Source organism: Lampetra planeri, chromosome 36 (genome assembly GCF_965212315.1).
Source record: "Lampetra planeri chromosome 36, kcLamPlan1.2.h2, whole genome shotgun sequence".
In the NCBI taxonomy this organism is placed as follows: Eukaryota; Metazoa; Chordata; class Hyperoartia; order Petromyzontiformes; family Petromyzontidae; genus Lampetra; species Lampetra planeri.
Window position 1 is genome coordinate 11,011,118 of NC_136142.1, and position 19,807 is coordinate 11,030,924.

The window sequence follows — 19,807 nt, forward strand, 5'->3', positions numbered from 1 at the left end:
TGTGGTCTAGTGTCAAGATTAAATGACTAGGGTTCAGTTAAATCAGTCAGGTCTAGGGTTATGGGATGAAGCTGTGGTTTTGAATCAGGGTTAAGGTTTAGTCATGGTAAGGTTTTAGTGGGGTTACAGCTATGATTTAAAGTCAGGTTTTAGTTTTGAGGTTAGAGTTCAGGTTTGGTCGGTGTCAGGTTTAGGAGCTAGCACTATGGTTTCGTCGAGGTTATGGGTTAGAGTGAGGATTAGGGCTAGAGATATGTTGTCAAGTCAGGATTAGTCATAGATAAGGGTCAGGGCTGTGCCCACATCTCCATCGTCCACCAAGGGCACAATGGTGGCAATTCCACATTGCTATGGTGAGAGCCAGTCTCTCCACAGGACAGCCACTGTTGACTTTCCACCGAGTGCTCATTGTTTCTGCCTTGCCAAGACATTAGGGTTGAGCGTTTACCCTATAACGGAGCGAAACAAGATGACGAAGCAACACTTTTGCGACAATAAAAATCTGTAAATACCTCTTATAGAAGCCAGGTTTTGGTTCTATCAAAATGTGTTCGATTTTATCCATTCCTATGACGAACGTTGTTCATCTAAAAAAAAAGTTATCGTCTCTTGCCACAATATCGACAGCAGTGGGGATAATGCACATTGGGGAGAAAAAAATGACAAAAGAGAAATCGACGAGGAAATTTTTGTTTTAAATTATACAAGGGACCCTTGTGTTCACATTGGCTTTTCCAGTTACACAGTCGAAGAGACGCACATTTTTACAATGGAAAACATATTTAAAACATAAGGGGCAATCCCGAGACACCAACCTAGATATCGTCGTGCGCTCGATTCGGTGCATGACTTAACAGTAACTCAATGCCGAATTCTGTAGTTCAAAGTGAACGTTTATATACGTAAAAAAAAAGTTTCCCTTTTGCACGCGAGGTCTCGTCACCAGCTGATGAAATTCAACATTACTATGGTAGCACCCAGACTATTCTAATTAAATATAATGGCAGCAGCCACTGTCAATTCCCTACAATGTATTGTTAGTAGCCTTAACTTGGTGGTACTCAATATATCCACCTGGTACAAGAAGATGATAGGTTAGTGGTGGTAGTGATGTTGATAGAGATGACAGACCTAAACATAAGGACGTTGATGTCGTAACGATTGTTAAAGTGATGCATAATGATTAATAGGTTGGTGATATCATTATTGTAACATGAATTATGACTTTGTACAAAGTGGTACCAATATTATGAACCCCAAAGAGATATTTTAAATGAGCTGAGTCAACCCCCCCCCCACCCCCAATCAGGTATTAAACTGATTGAGTCGATCGCCGAGCAGTGGGTCCGGCCGAGTGACGATCATGGTGAACCTATGACAGATGAAAATTATTATGACGCAATCAGACGGTGACGCGTCCCAGCGGTAGCAGAGGCCGCCGCTCGATGCAGAGGCTTGCGGTTCGATTTTTAACAGGCTGCCCTGGTTATTACAGCGGGTGTATTTATCATAAAATACAAGCCTCAGTTGACACGTATGTTATTTTTTATTATTAGATTATGTGTTATTGTATGGTCGCCCGCCAAAAGGTATTTGAAAGTTCTGTGTGGCCTGCGGGAAAGCATCAAAACTCATCTTCATGTGGGTCCTGCCAAGTTTTTTGCAGGACGGGGCTGTGTGTAATCCCAATTGAATGATGCGCATGGAAATATTTTCATCATTGTGGTTATTTTGGCCAATGCCAGTAAAATTGTGTTTTTTTTTCTCTCCGGAAGAATGTCCAGTTGACATCATAGATGGATATCTGTGAAAAAAAGCTTCATAGCCCATTGAATTAATCCAGTATAAATATTCTGATTCTGAAACTGATGCGGGATAGAGGGTGAGAACAAACAAATTCCACACACCGAAAGGTACCCGAGTTGGGAGTAGAACCCAGGTCCCTTCTTGCCGTTAGGCACACGTATTCCCCTTGTGTTGCCACCCTGCTGCCCTAAATGATGAGCGTATGATGATGACGATCACGACAATGGGCTGCGTCAACATCACGACCGGGATCTGAACTCACGCTGCAAATGTCGAATGCCTAGACCGCAGCAGCGATTCAACGCAACCCGAACAAAATTCACAAAGAAAAAAAATCCCCACCACAAACTTAAATAAGAATCGAGACCCAGCGATAAAGAGAGAGACCGAGAGAGAACAGTGGCATCACTGAGGTCTCTTCCATTCGACGGACTTTAAATGCTGAGCGTGGACAGCCCCTTGGTGAGAGTGACGGGGAGAGCACCGTCGGACGTATCAGCTCCGCCACCGCCACCCCCGGCGGAGTTTCCGTGCTCGCCCAGCACCCGCTGCCTGTGCCGCTCCACCTGCCGCCTCTTCTTATCGAGACGCTTGTTCTCGCGCTTCTGGCGAGCGCCGGTCTGCTGCACACGATGATGACGAGGAAGGGGGAAGAGGAGGGGGGGGGGAGAGGGGGAGGAGGCCACAGAAAACGATAGTTAGTAAAAAAAAATAATGAGCAGGAAATACGTCTCACCTTCATTTATCTATCCCTACGCATAAAATTAGTACACTTCCCATTAACAACACAGCCTTCAGCAGCGTTGGTTTAGTACAAGCAACATATTTTGACAGGTTTTGACAGATAGGGTCTCATCAGCAGTCAGGCTTGCTTGAACCAATGTTGGCAATCTGCCCAGATGTGTACTGTATAGGCAAGGACCGTCTCTTTAACATGTTGGTCCTAGTTCGACACAACATTACAATTTAGATTTAGATTTGAGTTCATACTTAATTTATGGGTTAGGCCATGTAATGTTCCGACCACATTTGTGTCATGAACCCTCCTCCCTCCTCCACCCAACAGTCAACAAATTAAATTGACACGTGTTGTACAAGTGTTTCCTCTCCGATAAGTTGACAGGCAATGCTCACACAAAATTTGCTAAATCTTGACTTAAAGCTTTCGTGACTGCAGGAATTCATATTCTTTGGGTTTTTCGGTGTTTTGTGTAAAACAAATTTCAGATAGCACACACCTCCATATACCCCGCATGCATTCATATCTTTAACGTCGTTACCGCAGCTTAATTCCATCATTTTAATACAAAGTTTACATGGTAGATAAGTAAGTAAGTGTACTGTTAGGCTTACCAGCATTCGACCTCATCATATTACAGCTACTGGACCGGTAGCTACCCCTGTACAGTTTTAGCATTGGTAGATTGCGCACTGCGCAGACAATAGCGGCACTACGGTAACGCCATTGTCTCCTGGCAACAAAGCCATTGGAAGTGTGAAACAAAGCTCATGGTCGCGACTGTATAGTGCTCAGCCAAAAGCAGCGGCCTAAGGGACTCGGCAATTATGATTCCGCGTCTGGTAGACGTCGTGAGAATTATTTTTATTATTTTATTACTTCCCTTCTACGTGACTTTACCGAAAGAACCAAGAAGAAGATGGTAGACGCTTGCTAAGGCCCTTCCCATTGTGCAATCCATAGCCTGAGCTGAAACTTTCGCATCCCCCTACAGCCACTGAAAGTATTACGGTAAACAAAGTGCGCCCACTTCAACATTGTCGTTTAATTGTACAAACAATTCAAATAATTTAAAACGTGATAAAACGTGATAACATGTGCCATTTTAGTGTGAGTGCTTTATTCAGCAGTGCTTTAGTCAAAGTTAAGTGTTGCATAGTGGATAGTCCTACCATGAAAAAATTAAACGAGTTATGATGTCACACGTGTAAAATATTTTTGGGATAGCCCACACCTCCATATACCCCGCAGGATCTTATTTTGTTTGTAAAAAGTGGTATACCCCGCGGGTTATATGCGGGAAAATACGGTACTGCAGAACGGCCGAGGAGATCGTGGCTGGGGAGGAGGGTCAGGGGTAGCAGCCCAACCCCAGCCTGCCACGGTGCCACCTCGGCCGGCTGGACAATCTAGGCGAGGCCGGAGGCTCTGCACGGGACTCGGCCTCACCACGCCACTCTGTCATTGAGTACTTTGCACTATACAGTCGATAAACACTGCTATAGAATCAGCATGTGCTACTGTAGTGATAGCAGGTATCACCACAGTATGCACTGCTGCAGTGAAAGCATGTACCACCACAATATGCACTGCTGTAATCATAGCAGGTACCACTACAGTCAGTACGCACAACTGTTAGATTTTTAAGAGTAGTTTTGAAACATTTTTAAGACCCGGGCAACGCCGGGTACTTCCCGTTAGTTAACTATAAATGACTGCTTGTAAAAAAAGGTGTCAGTTTTGTTGCCAGATAAAAGGGTAAAAAAACAATTATCATATTTTGCTACTGGCAAAGGAGGTTCCAATGGTGTAAATGCTTACCCCGAGCTCTCAAATTCTGATGGTGCATTGTTTTTGAGTTGTGCGCCTTTTGGCGTCATCTGGTCCAACACCATGTGAGACTAGGCTCTAAGAAAAGCTGTCTCGGGTGTGGACCAATCAATTTCAAGGTCAATGCAAACATGACTCCTCGTAAAAAAAGGTGTCAGTTTTGTTGACAGATAAAAGGGTAAAAAAACAATTATCATATAAATCTTGACTTAAAGCTTTCATGACTGCAGGAAATCATATTATTTGGGTCTTTCGGTAAAGCCACGTAGACAGATCGCAACATTTTTTCCTGCCTCAGCAACTCTCCCGCTATATTTTTTCACCTGATGACGATTGCTTGTGTTGCGATCGAAACGTCGTGATATTTTTATTATGTTTCTATCTACGTGGCTTAACCGAAAGACCCAAAGAATTGTATTTTTAACTATATATATTTGTATTGGATTCCCGATTATTTACCGTGTGAGAAAGAACTGTAAATACCTGGTTGCTGCATTTGTACACAAACAGAAAGGGCTGACAAGTCGTAACATTTCGAACCGAGAAACTACGGGAGCTGCCACACTGGTGTAACAGTTGGGTTTGCCGTCCGTAGGTCACCGGTTCAATTCCACCTCCCGGTGAAATAGTTGAAACAATGGGGTACATTTATTAAATCTACCCCCACTCCACCCCCTCACCATCCAGCCCACTTCCGTCCACCAAAAGTTCATCGACCGGCACATCCCGTGTGGTGGTGGGGTCAAGTGTGCGTACGCTCACCCCTTCTGAGACCAAATACACCTCAAGAGCTCAAGTGGAGGCCTCTCTACCAGCAGTGGCGAGAGCATCAAGCAATTGCAGGGCTGTGCCTTTACCTTTTAACCGAGAAAATGGCACGTGGTGACTTGGGCCACTGTGCAGTCTATACATTAACGCATGCCAATCGGTGCATTCGTTACGATGATTCTATTGGAAATGGTTACGGTTTAACCAGTACCCGTTTAACAACCCGGGTGTGTATGATGCTCATGCCTTGGTGTGCTGCTGCTGCTGCTTCTGCCTGGCTCCACGCTTCCGCCTCTCATCGTCATCGTCGCAATCTCTGTCGTCGTGGGAGCTGTGCGGGAGGTTCCTCTCATCTGGTCCGCTCGGGAGGTTTGGATCGTCCAGCAGCAGCGACGAGGTCACAGCCTTTTCTACCTCATCTACACGACAGGGGGAGGGAAGAGGAGAAGGGAGAAAGATAGGTGTTAGGATGTTTTACACATACGATGTGATATCCTCTTCCACCTCATCTGCACGAGGGGAGGAGAGGGTAGTGACGGAGGAAGGGACAAACATTTTCTATATATTCTCTACGCACACGCGACAAGGTATAGTGAGGAGGTGTTTTAAGAGGTGTGGTGATGAAATGTTGAACTAAGTGTGGTGAAGAGCTATATTGCTTAGGAGTGTTTGACAAGGTTTGGGTGCGCGTAATGAAGAGTGTATGTGTTTGGCAAAGTGGCTGTGGTGATGAGGGGTGTGTGATGAGATGTTTGTGTGGCGAGGTGGTGTGTAGCAAGGTGAGTGTAGCGAGGTGGTGAATAAGGACTTGAGTGTGGTGAGGAGGTGCGTGGCATCAAGGCACCATGAGCAGACGAGGTGAGGGCCTCCATGGTCTGCAGCACGACCCCGATGGCCGTGTCTTCGTTGAAGCCCGCATCCTCAAGCGACTGACGCACCAGCAGCTCGTTCTGCAGTGCCACCACGACACCTCGTTAACAACCACCTCGTTAAGACTGCTACATTAAACAGGTGATACATTCAACAAACAGCTCATTATATGACCACATATAGGTACACGCGGGTCACCTGACACAAAGATCCCCCATACAGTCTTAACAGTCTTAACAGACTGTATCCGTAACTGACACACACACACACACGTGGTCACCCGATACATGCCGACACACACAGGTCATCTGCCACATACACACAGGGGTCAACTGAAGACAACAGCCGCCATTTCCCACTAAATGGCGGTGACGTCACCACGGCACCTGTGCCACGCCAGATGCACTTTGAGGCCACGTGAAGTTTCGAAGGCTCGCCAACAGGTCACGGGACAAACCCAAGTGCCTTGGGTTGACTGACCGGGATGACTGGCAGATGCACTAGCTGTGTCCCCTACTGTACCAACTCGCTGCATTTTATCCACCTGGTGTTCCGCTTGTTGTTGTGAGCGTTGCTCCTCTGCCCTCCATTGTTGTTAGAGGGTGACTGCCTCCAACTTACCAGTAGTGTCCTTCATGAGAGCTTCCTCCATAGAGGCCAATCTTGACATCACTGGTACCAGTCTTCGGCAAGTCCACTCAGGTGCACATCCTCCCTCACCGCATCAGTCCATCTCTTCTCCAGCCAATGTCATGGCTGTTTAGTCCCCACTATCCAGCCAAACAGAATCTGCTTGGGCATGCAGAGTAAAGCCTCTGCTGTCAAACCGGATCTGGTCATAAGCACACTGCCCAGGAATGGAAACCTCTCCACTCTCTCCACAATTACTCCATAACCAATGGGGAGTTGAGTCTGAGTGAGCAGCAATCACAGATCATCAGCATACATAACATGGTTGACCAACAGGGAGTCATCCATTGATGGCACCCGGGCATCGATCAGCCTCCCATTGTATCTGTACCAGATGGAAATTATTCCGGTGCAGCCATGGAAAGCTTCTCGAACTACGTGATCAAAGATGATGTTAAATAATATGGGAGCCAGAGGAAATTCCTGTCACACCATAAGGTGAACATGGAATGGTTCTGACTCCTGGCCACGTAGCTTTACCCGGACCTGCCCACCATCATGAAGGCCCTTAATGATTGTGAGCATAGAGTCAGGGTTTCTGAAAGCACAAAGCACAGCCCATATCCCTGGCCTGTTCATAGTATCATAGGCCTTTTGAACAGGTCAATAAAGCAAAGATCTAGGTCTTGTTGGAATTCTCTACAACGTGCAGCAGATGGACAGAGAATATGGCATCCATGCAGGACCACCCTGGTCTGAAACCACATTTGGGCTCCGCAAGCCTCTCAGCATGCCTGGCAAGGCAATGTTGAATTATCCTTTCCAGGACCTTTCCCGGCACACCGAGATGCCCCTGTAGTCTGTGCATACGACTACGCCACCCTCACTCAGCATTTCGCTTGGGAGATTCATTTCTGCCCGATGTTTTTCCTGGTTTCTCGTACTTCCTCTACAAATGGCATATCAGCTAAACACTCAGAAGGGGTGGCTATTTCTGCTAATATTTGAAGCACAGTAGCCCCAGCAGGGTTGTCCACACCTTGCCCAATGATGTTGTCTGGGCTGAGGGAATTCCCCTCCCCCAAGACCTCATATAAACACTCTATAAACTTGCAGACCAGTTTCTGGGGGTTGGAGATCAGATTGACCATTCTTCCCTTTAGGATGGTTATCGCTAAAACGCCGCAAGTAACTTTTTTTATGGAATTAAAGAGTGATTTGTGATTACGGGCTACTGAGGCAGATTCCATCTCCTTAGCAACCCATGGCCAACAATCATCCTTGCAGCACTGCACGTGTTGGGTCATGGGCTGCACAAAAGTCTAGCAGCCTCCTACCATTATTATTGACCTGATCTGGCCCATGCCTTCCAATTACTCTGACCCAGATGTCTGCTTCATGACCCACTCGGGCATTAAAGTGACCCAACAGGTATGACTCTATCCAGATGGGCCATTTTAGCTAGCACCTAGGAGAGGAGGTTATAGAAGACGTCTGACTCATCGGCCTTTTCTGTATCCTTCCACTGATGTTAATTTTCAGTGGGGGCGTAAGCAACTACCACCACCATTCCTTTCCTCTAGTTGAAGGGGAGGCAAGCCCACAGCAGCCTGGAACCATGCTCCAACACAACCTTCATTCTTTTGTTCAAAATAAGTTTCACTCCCTGTTGTTTGGCAGTTTCCTGCCCCGAGTCGACAGCTGTCCACTCCTCATGACTGGAGCCAGAACCGGTCTACCGGACCTCCTGTATTTCACAGAGGTCCAGGCGGTACCGGTCCATCTCCTGACAGAGGAGTGGCAGACTCTCCTCTGCAATGAGAGTCCAAACATTCCACATGGCCAATTCTTGAAGTCTCCTGTTCCTAGAGGAACCCCGAGAGGGGGGGGGGGGGGGTTCAGTCTGGCTCTGCCAAATGGAGTTTGGCCAGAAGGCGTCATAAACGCCTGTCCTCTGGGGCCTCCAGCATGAGCTATTTCGGTGTTTCCACCGTGGTGCTTAGTAGAAGAAGTGTCAGATGGAGGGGTTACCAGCCCTTCACACACACTAACCAAATTACATTCACACACCCCACTCACACTACCACGGCCCACACACACACACAGCCTGCACCACTTACACACACTGGTCGCCTGACACATATACACACACACAGGGGTCACCTGACACATGCACACACACTCAGGTCACCTGACACCCTGTTGCGTGCTTCACTCTCTGAAGGGCGCCCTGCTCGTCACGCTCGGAGCGCCGTGCGGGGGAACTCGGGGAGTGATTGCTCCCACCGCGGTTACGGTTCTCCTCATCCATGCTCAGCGCCTGTGTAGACAGGGTCAGCGGGCAGGCAGGCAAGTAGGCAGGGATGGAGGGTGGGAGAGATGGAGGGAGGTCAAGCAGTTTGGACGAGTTTGATAAAGTGAGGAAAAGTGTGGAAGATTAAGGAGAGTGTTGGAGAGTGAGTGGGTGAGTGTCTTGGTGAGAATGGGGGAGAGTTGGGGGGAGAGTGGGGGGGAGAGTTGGGGGGAGAGTGGGGGGGGGAGCATGGGCAAGTCTGGGAGAGTGGGAAAGTTTTTAAAAGCGAGAGTTTGGCAGAAATATTGAGTGTGGGGAGCGTTTGGGAAAGCTAGGGAGAGTGTTATCAAGTCCGGGAGCATGTGGTGGTGTGCAAGAGCATGTGCGGGAGTGTGCAAGAGCATGTAGGAGTGTGCGAGAGCGAGCGCGACTGATTGTGGTTGCTTACGTGAGAGTTTGGGAGCGTCAGGAACGGCTATAGAGAATGTTATCGAGTCTGGGAGCATGTGGGGTGAGTGTACGTGAGCCAGCGAGCGAGTGGAGGGGCACTGGACCTTGGTGTGGAGTTTGGCGGGGCAGTGGGTGTTGTCCCCGACACGCCGCACGCTGTCGTAGTGCTCCCCGTGCCGGTACGCGATGTGCAGCTCCCGGGCACCTGCCTTGTCCGTGCCACGCACCTACATGCCCCAGCAACAACACCGTCACCAACATCAACACGATCGCCAACTACATGAACACCAACTACTTGAATCAGTCACCAATTATAGCCATCACCGACATTAACAACAATGGCATCGATATCAGCACCATCAATGTGAACACTACTGACATCAACACTATCAACACCAATAAAATGAACATCAACACCACCATTCCCTCTCCAGACCTGGGTTCAATTAAAATTACTGCAGCAGTCAGATGAACTTGTAATTGTGAGTTCAGGCCTGGGGTCTTAAATGTCTATCACCATGTAACAACACCGCTATCAGCATGACCAACACCACAACAAATACCACCATCAACATGGTCACAATCCTCATCATTACCACCATCATAAACATTGCCACTATTATGGTCACTGACCACCACTATCATGGGCACGGACCACCACCATCAGCACCACCACCACCACCGATCTCACCTCCCAGAGAGGTGCGTTGAGCTGGTGAATGACGACCACAACTTCATGGCTCCGAGCAAACGCCACGATGGCATCATTGCCCGCAAATGTTCCGGGTTTAGCCAGGTTCGCGACTATACATACACAAATCAAAATGTATACATACAACTGTTTAGCTATACACAAATGTAACCATCACAACAACCGCCATTCACCACTAAGGGGCGGTTGACATTACCACAGCGCTTGTGCCATGCTAGATGCACTGAGGTCACGTGAAGTGTGGAAGGCCTGCTGCCAGGTCACACAACAGACCCAGGTGCCATGGGTTGACAAACTGAGATGACTGGCAGATGCCCCAGCTGTGCTTCCCACTGGACCAACTCTGTGTTTTAGCCACACGGTGCTCTGCTTGTTGTTGCGAGCATTGCTCCTCGGTTGTTGTTGGAGGGCAACTGCCTCCAACTCTCCAGTAGTGTCTTTCACAAACCTCTATGTGCACATATACACATGTGTAGTGACTGTGGCTGTCACTGTGTAGTGCCATAAGAGGGGAGGGGCTGCTGGGGGCTCTGGGACCCTAGACAGATAAGCCCTCGGCGCCAGGCGCTAGGATCCCAGGCACCCCAGACAGTTAAGCCCCTTGGCGCCACCAACGGGGGGGCTGTGTGTGCTCTGTGGGATATCTGAGGGCGCACACAACCCCACCCCTCGTTGGGGACGAGGCATAAAAGGGCAGCTCCCTGGCGGATCGGGGCCAGTCGCAGCTCAAGACCCAAGACCCGCCAGCCAGCCAGCTTAGGACCCTGGACCCCCTCGTCCCGCTTGTCCTTGTAAGGGCCGGGACGCTGTGAGGGCCAGTGGTGGGACTCTGGGACTCCCGGCTCTACGTCCTTATAAGGGCGAGTTCCGAGGAAGCCAGAGTCCAGACCCGCACCTTGGCTGGGTCGGGTCAGATAGCCTCCCCTAGGGTAATTGTAGCCGGAGGACCCCAGAGCGTAGCCAGAGTAGTGTATCTAGGCTGTGTACCTAGGCTGTAACAGAGTATCGGGACTGTTGGAGTGTTGTATTGAAATAAAGAAGTTACCTCTACAAGTGTCTCCGGAACCCATTACAACTGTATGGTGCCGGGGCTTACGAAGCCACGGCGGATGTGTTGTCATTATGGACAGCCCGGATTATGGGGTGCAGAACCAGCCCTGGCGGGGCTGGGTGAGCGCTGGTTAGCGCGGAGGCACCGCGAGCAGTGAGCAGTGCGGGCTCTCGGTGAGGGAGTGAGAGGGAGCGTCAGCCAGCCAGGGTTACGTTAGGGCATGATACGCTGGTTGACCTGCTGACACGTGACCGGATGATATTGGAGGGGGGCCACCGGTGGACGGGGGCCGCGGGGCGGTCACGTGGTCCAAAAGAGCTCTCAGGAACCTTCGAGAAGGAGCTCGAGAGACCTGGAAGGTGGGCGGGGCGATGGCGGGGCGAAGGGCGGAGCCAGCCCCAGCCCAGGAGGATATAAGGGGGGGCGGGGGCCCATGAAGAGCTCGGGGTTCTTTGTGTGCTGGTGTTACGAAGATCCACGTCGGGGGAGAAGAAGCCTCTCGCCACGCGGTCCGGGACCCAGCTTGTGGTCCGGACCGGGATAGCGTGTGTGTATATAGATGAGCATTCGAGACCCAAGTGTAGATTGTGTTGTTACGTACCGTTGTGTAAATAAAGTCTTCTTGGTTCTTTCGGTAAAGTCACGTAGAAGGGAAATAATAAAATAATAAAAATACAACATAATAAAATAATTCTCACGACATTTCGGCCACAGCGCAAGCAGCCGTCCTCAGGTGAAGAACAGGTCTGTCGGAAAGACAGCGTCTGAATGAGCACCAACAGGCTTGGCAGCGTATATTTAAGCTGGGTTGGAGGGGGAAGGGTGCCTTGACAAAGGCCCTTCCCCTTAAATATACGCTGCCAAGCCTGGTGGTGCTCATTCAGACGCTGTCTTTCCGACAGACCTGTTCTTCACCTGAGGACGGCTGCTTGTGTTGTGGCCGAAACGTCGTGAGAATTATTTTATGTTGTATTTTTATTATTTTATTATTTCCCTTCTACGTGACTTTACCGAAAGAACCAAGAAGATGAATCCCTGCAGTCACGAAAGCTTTAAATCGAAATTTAAATAGTGTTGCTCCTAAGATAACGTCTGTGACTCAGTTGGACTCACTATACATGTATATAATACATACATGACAAATGCATATTCTTAGGTTTTTTCGGTAAAGTCACGTACCTGCGTGACTTTACCGAAAAAACCTAAGAATATGAATCCTTGCAGTCACGAAAGCTTCAAATCTAGAATGACAAATGCATTCGCTTATGCACGGGTGCAGCCCTTTTGTCATTACACTGCTTGATGAGGAGCTCCCACATTCATCAAAATAACACCATACTTCACAAAGCTGGTTATCAGTCCGGGTTGATTAAGGCAGGGAGTATATACGCTGGAAAATAACACAGTACAACAATGGATGTTGTTGTTCTGCTCTCTGCTAACACAATAATTAGATTTAGAGGGGGAAGGGCCTTTGTCAAGGCACCCTTCCCCCTCCAACCCAGCTTAAATATACGCTGCCAAGCCTGGTGGTGCTCATTTAGACGCTGAATCGATTCTAAGATGCACGCATTGATGCATTTATCATGTTATAAATTATCGATTTTAATCAGTGAATTGTTGCATTGTTGCACATGTCATGAGCATAACAATCACTTTTACACGGCATATTGACGAATCAACGTTACATTTTCTGCGTAACAATTAATTTCAATTGGAGAATTTATGAAGGGATACACCCCAGCTTGAGAGTGACAATGGATTGTACTCTGTGAATTGACCAATCAGTGATGAGTCGCACGCACCATGCCGCTCGAAGGGCACGTCGTCCTCCAGGAAGGGCTCGAAGTGAGCGCGGTGAGCGCGCATGAACTCCACCGTGTGCTCGCGGTGCTTTAGGTGCCCCCCCACGTCGCCATCCAGCTGATCGCCCAGCGCTCGGAACAGGCAGTTCCTGCACCCACCATCACAGGGGGAGGGGCGTGGAGATGGAGAGATTTTGAGAGAGAAGGGAAGTATGGGGGAGGTGAAGGGAGACACTGGGAGGTGAAAGGATACATGGGGATTTGAAGGCACAAAAAGGTGAAGGGAAATATAGGGAGGCAAAGGGAGGCAAGAAGAGGTGAAGGGGAGCAAGGGGAGGCGAAGTGAGGCACGGAAAGACGAATGGGGACATGGAGAAATGAAGGAATGATAACATAAAATGCACACACCCACTCTCACAATCTCACATCCTAACCACACTCTCTTTGACACCATCACTTCCATACTCACTCACCACCTCCACACAGCATCAAACACCCAACACACATTCAAATGCTGACCCCACTCTCTCACACACACAATCGCATCTTACTCAGACCCTGACCTCTACCTCACACACCATACTAACCCCAACACTTACACCACTTCACACACCAGGCACACCCCATATTCTCGCAAACTCACAAGCTCCCCACACATACTCACCCTGGCACGCTTCACACTCACCCCAACGGTAACAACCACACCTCACAGATGCGCTCGTCTTCTTCTCACCCCAACGGTAACAACCACACCTCACACACATACTGTTCCCACAAAATGATATACACCCAAAAAACCTCACCACCACACACACACACATTATGAACCCCCAACATCTCATACAGGCATAACAGAAGCACCCTCATGTATACGAAAGCCACAAAACTTACACACTCTCACATCTCACCCACAATCCAAGCCTAACACAGATCTCACCGATCCCAACAGCCACACCTCACAGAACACCACAAACACGTTAAAACCGTCACTTCTCAGTCACACAACCTCACCCCCACTCTCACACTCTAATCCAGTGTTCTTGACTAATTTGCAGAGGGGGGCAATTTTCGCCAATAAGACATCAGGAGGGCCGCCACACATTTTAAACCATTGGGGTTTGACAGCACGATGGTGTATTTTCACATTTGTGTATTATCGGAGAGGGGGAGGTGAGGCGCACGTCAGGGGCCACACTAAAGGTCACGAGGGGCCGCCAGTGCTCTAAGCTCAACACTCACACACAACTTACCTCTACATCACACCCTCAAAAACAACCGCCGTTCACCACTAAGTGGGGGTGACGTCGCCATGACGCATGTGTCATGCTCGGTGCACCAAAAACTACCTCTCACACACTCACCCTCCAAACCCTTCTGGCCCTCACACTCACCCATCTCCTGCCACCTCGCGTATCTTCAATCCCAGTGCCAACAGCTGCTTGGAGAACGACTTGAACTCATCCACGGGGTCAACTCCAACTCCTCCTCCTCCCCCACCTCCTCCTCCCGTTGGTCGCTTCCCTCGGCGGCGCTCCTTGTTGTGAACCGCACGCCTCTGGCCCCGCTCCCCGCGTCCCGACATCGTTGCCGATCTGTTAGGTGGGTTTAGAATTATCTAATTTATGAGTTTTTATGCGATGGCGCTTTAAGTGACAGATATGTTACCGAAAAGGCGCCACCACCACGTATGTAAACAAAACTAACAATTGACTGCACAGAATCACTGTTAAATTTTAACACAACAAAAACACAAGTATAGTACAAGCGCGAGATGTTGGCGCCGTTATTGCGTGCGTCCACTGCGGTTGGAGGTCTCCCGGTTACCGTCTCGACCCCAGCCCGAGTTGCCATGCCACGTTGAATCCCACGCCCCAGTTCCTACGGCGAATGTGTCTGCCGCCCAAATGTTGTCTAACCGATGCGTAGAGATTCCTATCCCATTGCGCGAGTCCCACATCGTCCGGGGCAGTTTCTCGCAAATGAGACAAATCGCAACGCGGGAGACCCGCATGGTTTCCTCATTTACCGAAGTCTCACGCCCAACGCTTGAGTCTCACCTCCAGATGCGCTCGTCTTCTTCTCATGCCGAATGCGCGAGTTACACTCCGATATAACCCCCCCCCCCCCCCCCCGTAGGGTAGTGGAAGGGCGACGGGGAGAGTCACGGCCTCGGTACACGGAGACCCCCACGAGGGCCCGGGCAGCGCCGCTCAGGAAAAACCTTAGGCTTCACTCACCGGGATTGGGCCTAGGCGCTCCAATTGCTTTTCCACGCCGCTTCAGCTCCGACGAAGCGCCCAGTTGTCATTTAAGGGGATTTCCCGACACTTACAAGTTTAATTTACGATTTAAATTAAGATTCGTCTTAAACTTATCTTTAAAGTTTCTAGCACTGCGGGAGATTATTGTGATTGCGTCATCGCTACTCAGCTGATCACGTGAATTGGTGGGGTCCAAGACTCCCGGAAGTCGTTTGGTTTGAGCAGTCCACGTGATCTTGGTCTCCGGTAGATATTTAAAGGGCCACAAGAAATACAGGCCGCGTGCCCAACCAGGCTCGCCAAGTCAACTTGTCCCAGCTCCGGGCATCACGAACACTTTCGGAGCCCTACACACAAAAAAAAAGTTAAACATGCAATGTTTTTTTCCTCTAGTCAACAACAAAGTAACCAATTGTCGGGATTTAAAGGGGGAGAGGGATCCCCCCATCACTCCACTTAACGTTAGTTCACTCAAGAAACAGGCAACTAGAGTATTAGCCCAGGGTGGAAGAGTAGGCCAAATACACTCTCGATGGGCTCTCTCTAGAGCTCCCTCTAGTGGAGACTCTTCCGCCAAGTGACACAAGCAGTCATTTTCAGAGCTGCACATTTACATCAGATGAATCTAAATCTTTATTTAGGTTGAAGAAATCCGATGAGCTATGAAGCTCTTTTTCACAAATGTTCAGTATGGGCAGGTCAACAACAATACAAAAATCGATAGGAGTGTAAAATAGAGAAAATGGTAAGCATGTCACAAAATTTAAATAAATACACTTATTCCTTATATGCAGTGGCGGCTCGTCAATAGAGGGCGCAGGGGCGCCGCCCCCATCAAGATTCAAGAATATACATATACAAAAATTATATAAAAATACATAAATAAAATATTTTTTTCATACGATGTGCCGGCTGGTAGTAAGAAAAGCATCAGCATTTAATAAAAACTGGCTTTAATCGGTCAACTATTTTCTATGTTTTTCAATGTGTTTCATGCGGGGCGCCGGACAAATGGATGTCTATGTGAGACTTTAAATTTTCGGACAGCATGTGACCTGAAGCTGGTCTCTAATTGGTTTCTTAAAGATTCTCCTCGGGGCGCAAGTCGTTGCGTCCCTGGCCAATCAGAATTGGATACATGTTATTTTATCCAATCTGATTGGTTCTCGTCACCTGTCATTCAAATTTACGCTCTGGGCCACTACTGCGAGTGCGCAGGCGACACCACTTCGACACTTGCTAGGCTGATCAAATTTTTTGTGTAAACAATGGCAGCAGTTCATCCAAATTCTGTAATTTATTTACAAAAAAACCCTTTCACAAGGCTTTCGCTGGAAGAAATAAAAAAGATAAAAGATCTCGGACCGGACCAACCCGATTTACAAATCCAGCAGCAGGCCAGTGACAGAGGACGAAGCTACACACGAAGCTTCACCCGCGCTTGTTATGAGAAACGGAGGTGGCTGGCTGGATGTGATGTTAGCAATTCTCGTTTTTGTTTTCCCTGTCTTTTATTTCAAAGTGTCGGCACTGAAGTTTTGTGGACAACGACGGGGGTAAGAGACCTCAAACATCTCTCTGACAAATGCAAACGTCATGAAAGTAGCCGCAGCCATATTGATAATAGCATGAAACTAACGTTTTTATGTTCAAGTAGGAAACATGCTTTTTGGTACTTTGGTCTGAAATGTATATAAAAGAGAAACATTTATGTTCAAGTAGGAAACATGCTTTTTGGTACTTTGGTCTGAAATGTATATAAAAGAGAAACATTTATGTTCAAGTAGGAAACATGCTTTTTGGTACTTCTTTTGGTCTGAAATGTAAATAAAGATCATCAAAATTTATATTCAAGTAGTCAAAATGGTTTTTGATACTGCTTTATATTTATTTGCCCCCCTCAATAAAATAAAAAAAATGCGCCCCCCCAAAAATAAATATCACCAGCCGCCACTGCTTATATGTCCGATTTATCAAGCTTGAGCAAAGCAGCAAAAACAACAGCAAAACAGTCACAGATCATAACAAGACAACACACAGTCCCTCAATAAAATGGCACATTAACATTGAACTATCAATACACAGGTAAGGGTCAAAGTTAACAAATCAGATTTGCAAGTGTGACTATTGAGCACTAATCTTTCTGCTTCAGGATATTTTTAAAAGGAAGATAAGGTAGGAAACAAGGTTTTTCTAAAACGTTGGTGCTGCAACGGCAAAGTCTTTGTCACCTTATTAAAATTCCTGTTCGAGGGATATTTTTGTTTTTATTGATTTGTTTTTGCAACACAGCAAGAGCCCGGTAGAATGTGTAAACCACAACAAGGGGACGGGGTACAAAAACTCCGCGGACTAAAGCCCGAACTCAGCACTCCTGGGTCCAGAGATGGGGGAAAAATTGGGCTCACTTCCCCATACACATAGGGACTACGAGCAGGCGTATCGGTTTTTATATGGGGAGGGGGACAAAAATGGAAGAGGGACAAAGGATAGCAAAAGTCTCGCGGGGCAATGACCAACTCCCGTCTATCCCCTGAAGGGGGCGAGGTAATACCCCAAGCGCCCGTCTCCTCCCCCCGGCCTCGACACGCGCATTGCATTTACTACTATAATGAGCCAAGAATAATATTTTTTTCGATTTAAAGCTTTCGTGACTGCAGGGATTCATCTTCTTGGTTCTTTCGGTAAAGTCACGTAGAATGGAAATAATAAAATAATAAAAATAAAACATAATAAAATAATTATCACGACGTTTCGGCCACAACGTAAGCAGCCGTCCTCAGGTGGAGAACAGGTCTGTAGCATTGTATAGCGGATTGTATAATAGTAAATAGTATACAATTGTAATGTTTAATACAATGTACAAAGTAATATATAGTATCGTTATTGTATAGTGAATATACAGCAGTGTGATATACATTATGGTGGGTAGAATAATACATAGTGTAATATTACAATGTATAATTTATATTCTTAGGTTTTTTCGGTAAAGTCACGTAGGTAAAAACATTAAAAAGTAAAATAAAATAAAAATCACGACGTTTCGGAGGCAACACAAGCTTCCGTCTTCAGGTGGTACCGTCACAGCCACGACAGCTGTATCAAGTAAATGAGAGATTGCAGGAGTTACCACTGCGTTTATATAATGGTTGGAGAAGGTGGTGGGGCAAGGGCCGCATACTTATTATTAATATGGTAAGGTGAGGCTTGAGACTAAGAATAGACTGCATAACAAAGGCTGAGCCTTTGTTATTTTTATTTTATTTATTTTTATTTTATTTTACTTTTTAATGTTTTTACCTACGTGACTTTACCGAAAACACCTAAGAATATGAATCATTGCAGTCACGAAAGCTTCAAATCTAGAAATATATAATTTAATGTTGGCTTTGTCTATGGCAGTATATATTACGGTGTAGACTCGTGTGATGCAAGAGAATAAAGTTTAGCTGGAAGCATATTATATTTTTTGCGACATAGAATTGTAATGTATTACTTACTGTTAGTAGCTCAGCTTATTGGAGAGTATATTTAGTATACTGATGATACTATGTAATTTATACTTTAGTTGTTTACGTGGTGGTTTAGTTACTGCAGCTACATACTATTCACATTCCTTCCCTTTATTAATGTTACCCCTATCCCCTCCCTTTGATGCTGCTAATCCTGCATAATTCACGGGCATAATGACTTTAAACCCCCCGCCAAACCTCCTACGCATTTCACAAGTAGTACTAATCGCATATCTGCATTTCCCATAAATATGCTAAATTCCTCTTGATATGCAAATTATTTTGTCAAGGCGCTCTTTCCCCCCTCCATCCCAGCTTAAATAGTCGCTCCAAGCCTGGGGTGTGTCATTCAGATTCTGTCTTCTCGACAGACCTGTTCTCCACCTGAGGACGGCTGCTTGCGTTGTGGCCGAAACGTCGTGAGAATTATTTTATTATGTTTTATTTTTATTATTTTATTATTTCCATTCTACGTGACTTTACCGAAAGAACCAAGAAGAAGAATAAGAATGTCTGTGTGTCCCGCGCGTGACGTCACTCCACGTCGGCCAGCCCCCTTCATTAATAATCATGAACAGGTGACTTCCTCTACATGGACTCCCCCCTCATTAATAATCATGAGTGGGTGACGTCACTCCACATGTAGCACCCCCCTCCCCTCATTAATAATCATGAGCAGGGACGTCACTCCACATCGAACAGCCTCTCTCATTAATAACAATGAAGAGGTGACGTCTTCAAAATGGACACCCCCTCCATTAATAATAATTATCGGGTGACGTCACTCCACATGGGAGGCCGAGTCGCCTCCTCCCCCCTCCTGGCGTCAACTTACAACCCTCACTACAAAGGCAGAACCCACACATCACGCGATCTCCGTAACGCTATTGAGACATAGAAGTAAAAAGGACGTTATGATGAACAAGGGATTATAACCTTTAAATGAAATAAGTCTGTGTCACAGCGGCCTTACAAATTACACACGAATTGATGCAATGAATATCACGTCGCGGTCTGCTTTTCGCTTGCAAGTTTTAGATTTTCTGAAATATACCCGTCCTTGGACGGGCAAAAGACTAG

The 19,807-nt window shown here is 47.2% G+C and overlaps 1 protein-coding gene across 3 annotated transcripts; it reads right to left on the reverse strand.

The window, feature by feature from the left end:
• Positions 1–676: 676 nt before the first annotated feature.
• Positions 677–15,418, reverse strand: OTUD3 (OTU deubiquitinase 3). Of its 3 annotated transcripts, none has more exons than XM_078611574.1 (9): positions 15,192–15,418; positions 14,346–14,546; positions 12,955–13,103; positions 10,078–10,190; positions 9,491–9,613; positions 8,835–8,963; positions 5,988–6,093; positions 5,390–5,562; positions 677–2,429 (listed from the first exon to the last, which is right to left on the reverse strand). In XM_078611574.1, exons 2-9 carry the CDS (start codon positions 14,534–14,536, stop codon positions 2,241–2,243), a joined length of 1,173 nt encoding a protein of 390 aa, XP_078467700.1. In that variant the 5' UTR covers positions 14,537–14,546; positions 15,192–15,418; the 3' UTR covers positions 677–2,240. The 3 variants fall into 3 exon arrangements, with proteins under 3 accessions (XP_078467700.1, XP_078467701.1, XP_078467702.1); XM_078611575.1 differs by lacking the exon at positions 15,192–15,418 and adding an exon at positions 15,012–15,076; XM_078611576.1 differs by having other exon boundaries at positions 1,563–2,426.
• Between the last annotated feature and the right edge of the window lie 4,389 nt (positions 15,419–19,807).

Bases quoted from the DNA above. Each gene is read 5' to 3' on its own strand.
- OTUD3 (XM_078611574.1), bottom strand. From the start codon at position 14,536: ATGTCGGGACGCGGGGAGCGGGGCCAGAGGCGTGCGGTTCACAACAAG. The intron at 10,191-12,954 runs GTGCGTGCGACT...GTGTATGTATAG, and splicing joins CGTGCCCTTCGAGCGGCATG to TCGCGAACCTGGCTAAACCC. The intron at 6,094-8,834 runs GTGACCTGAGTG...GTGGCACTGCAG, and splicing joins AGCACGCAACAGGGTGTCAG to AACGAGCTGCTGGTGCGTCA.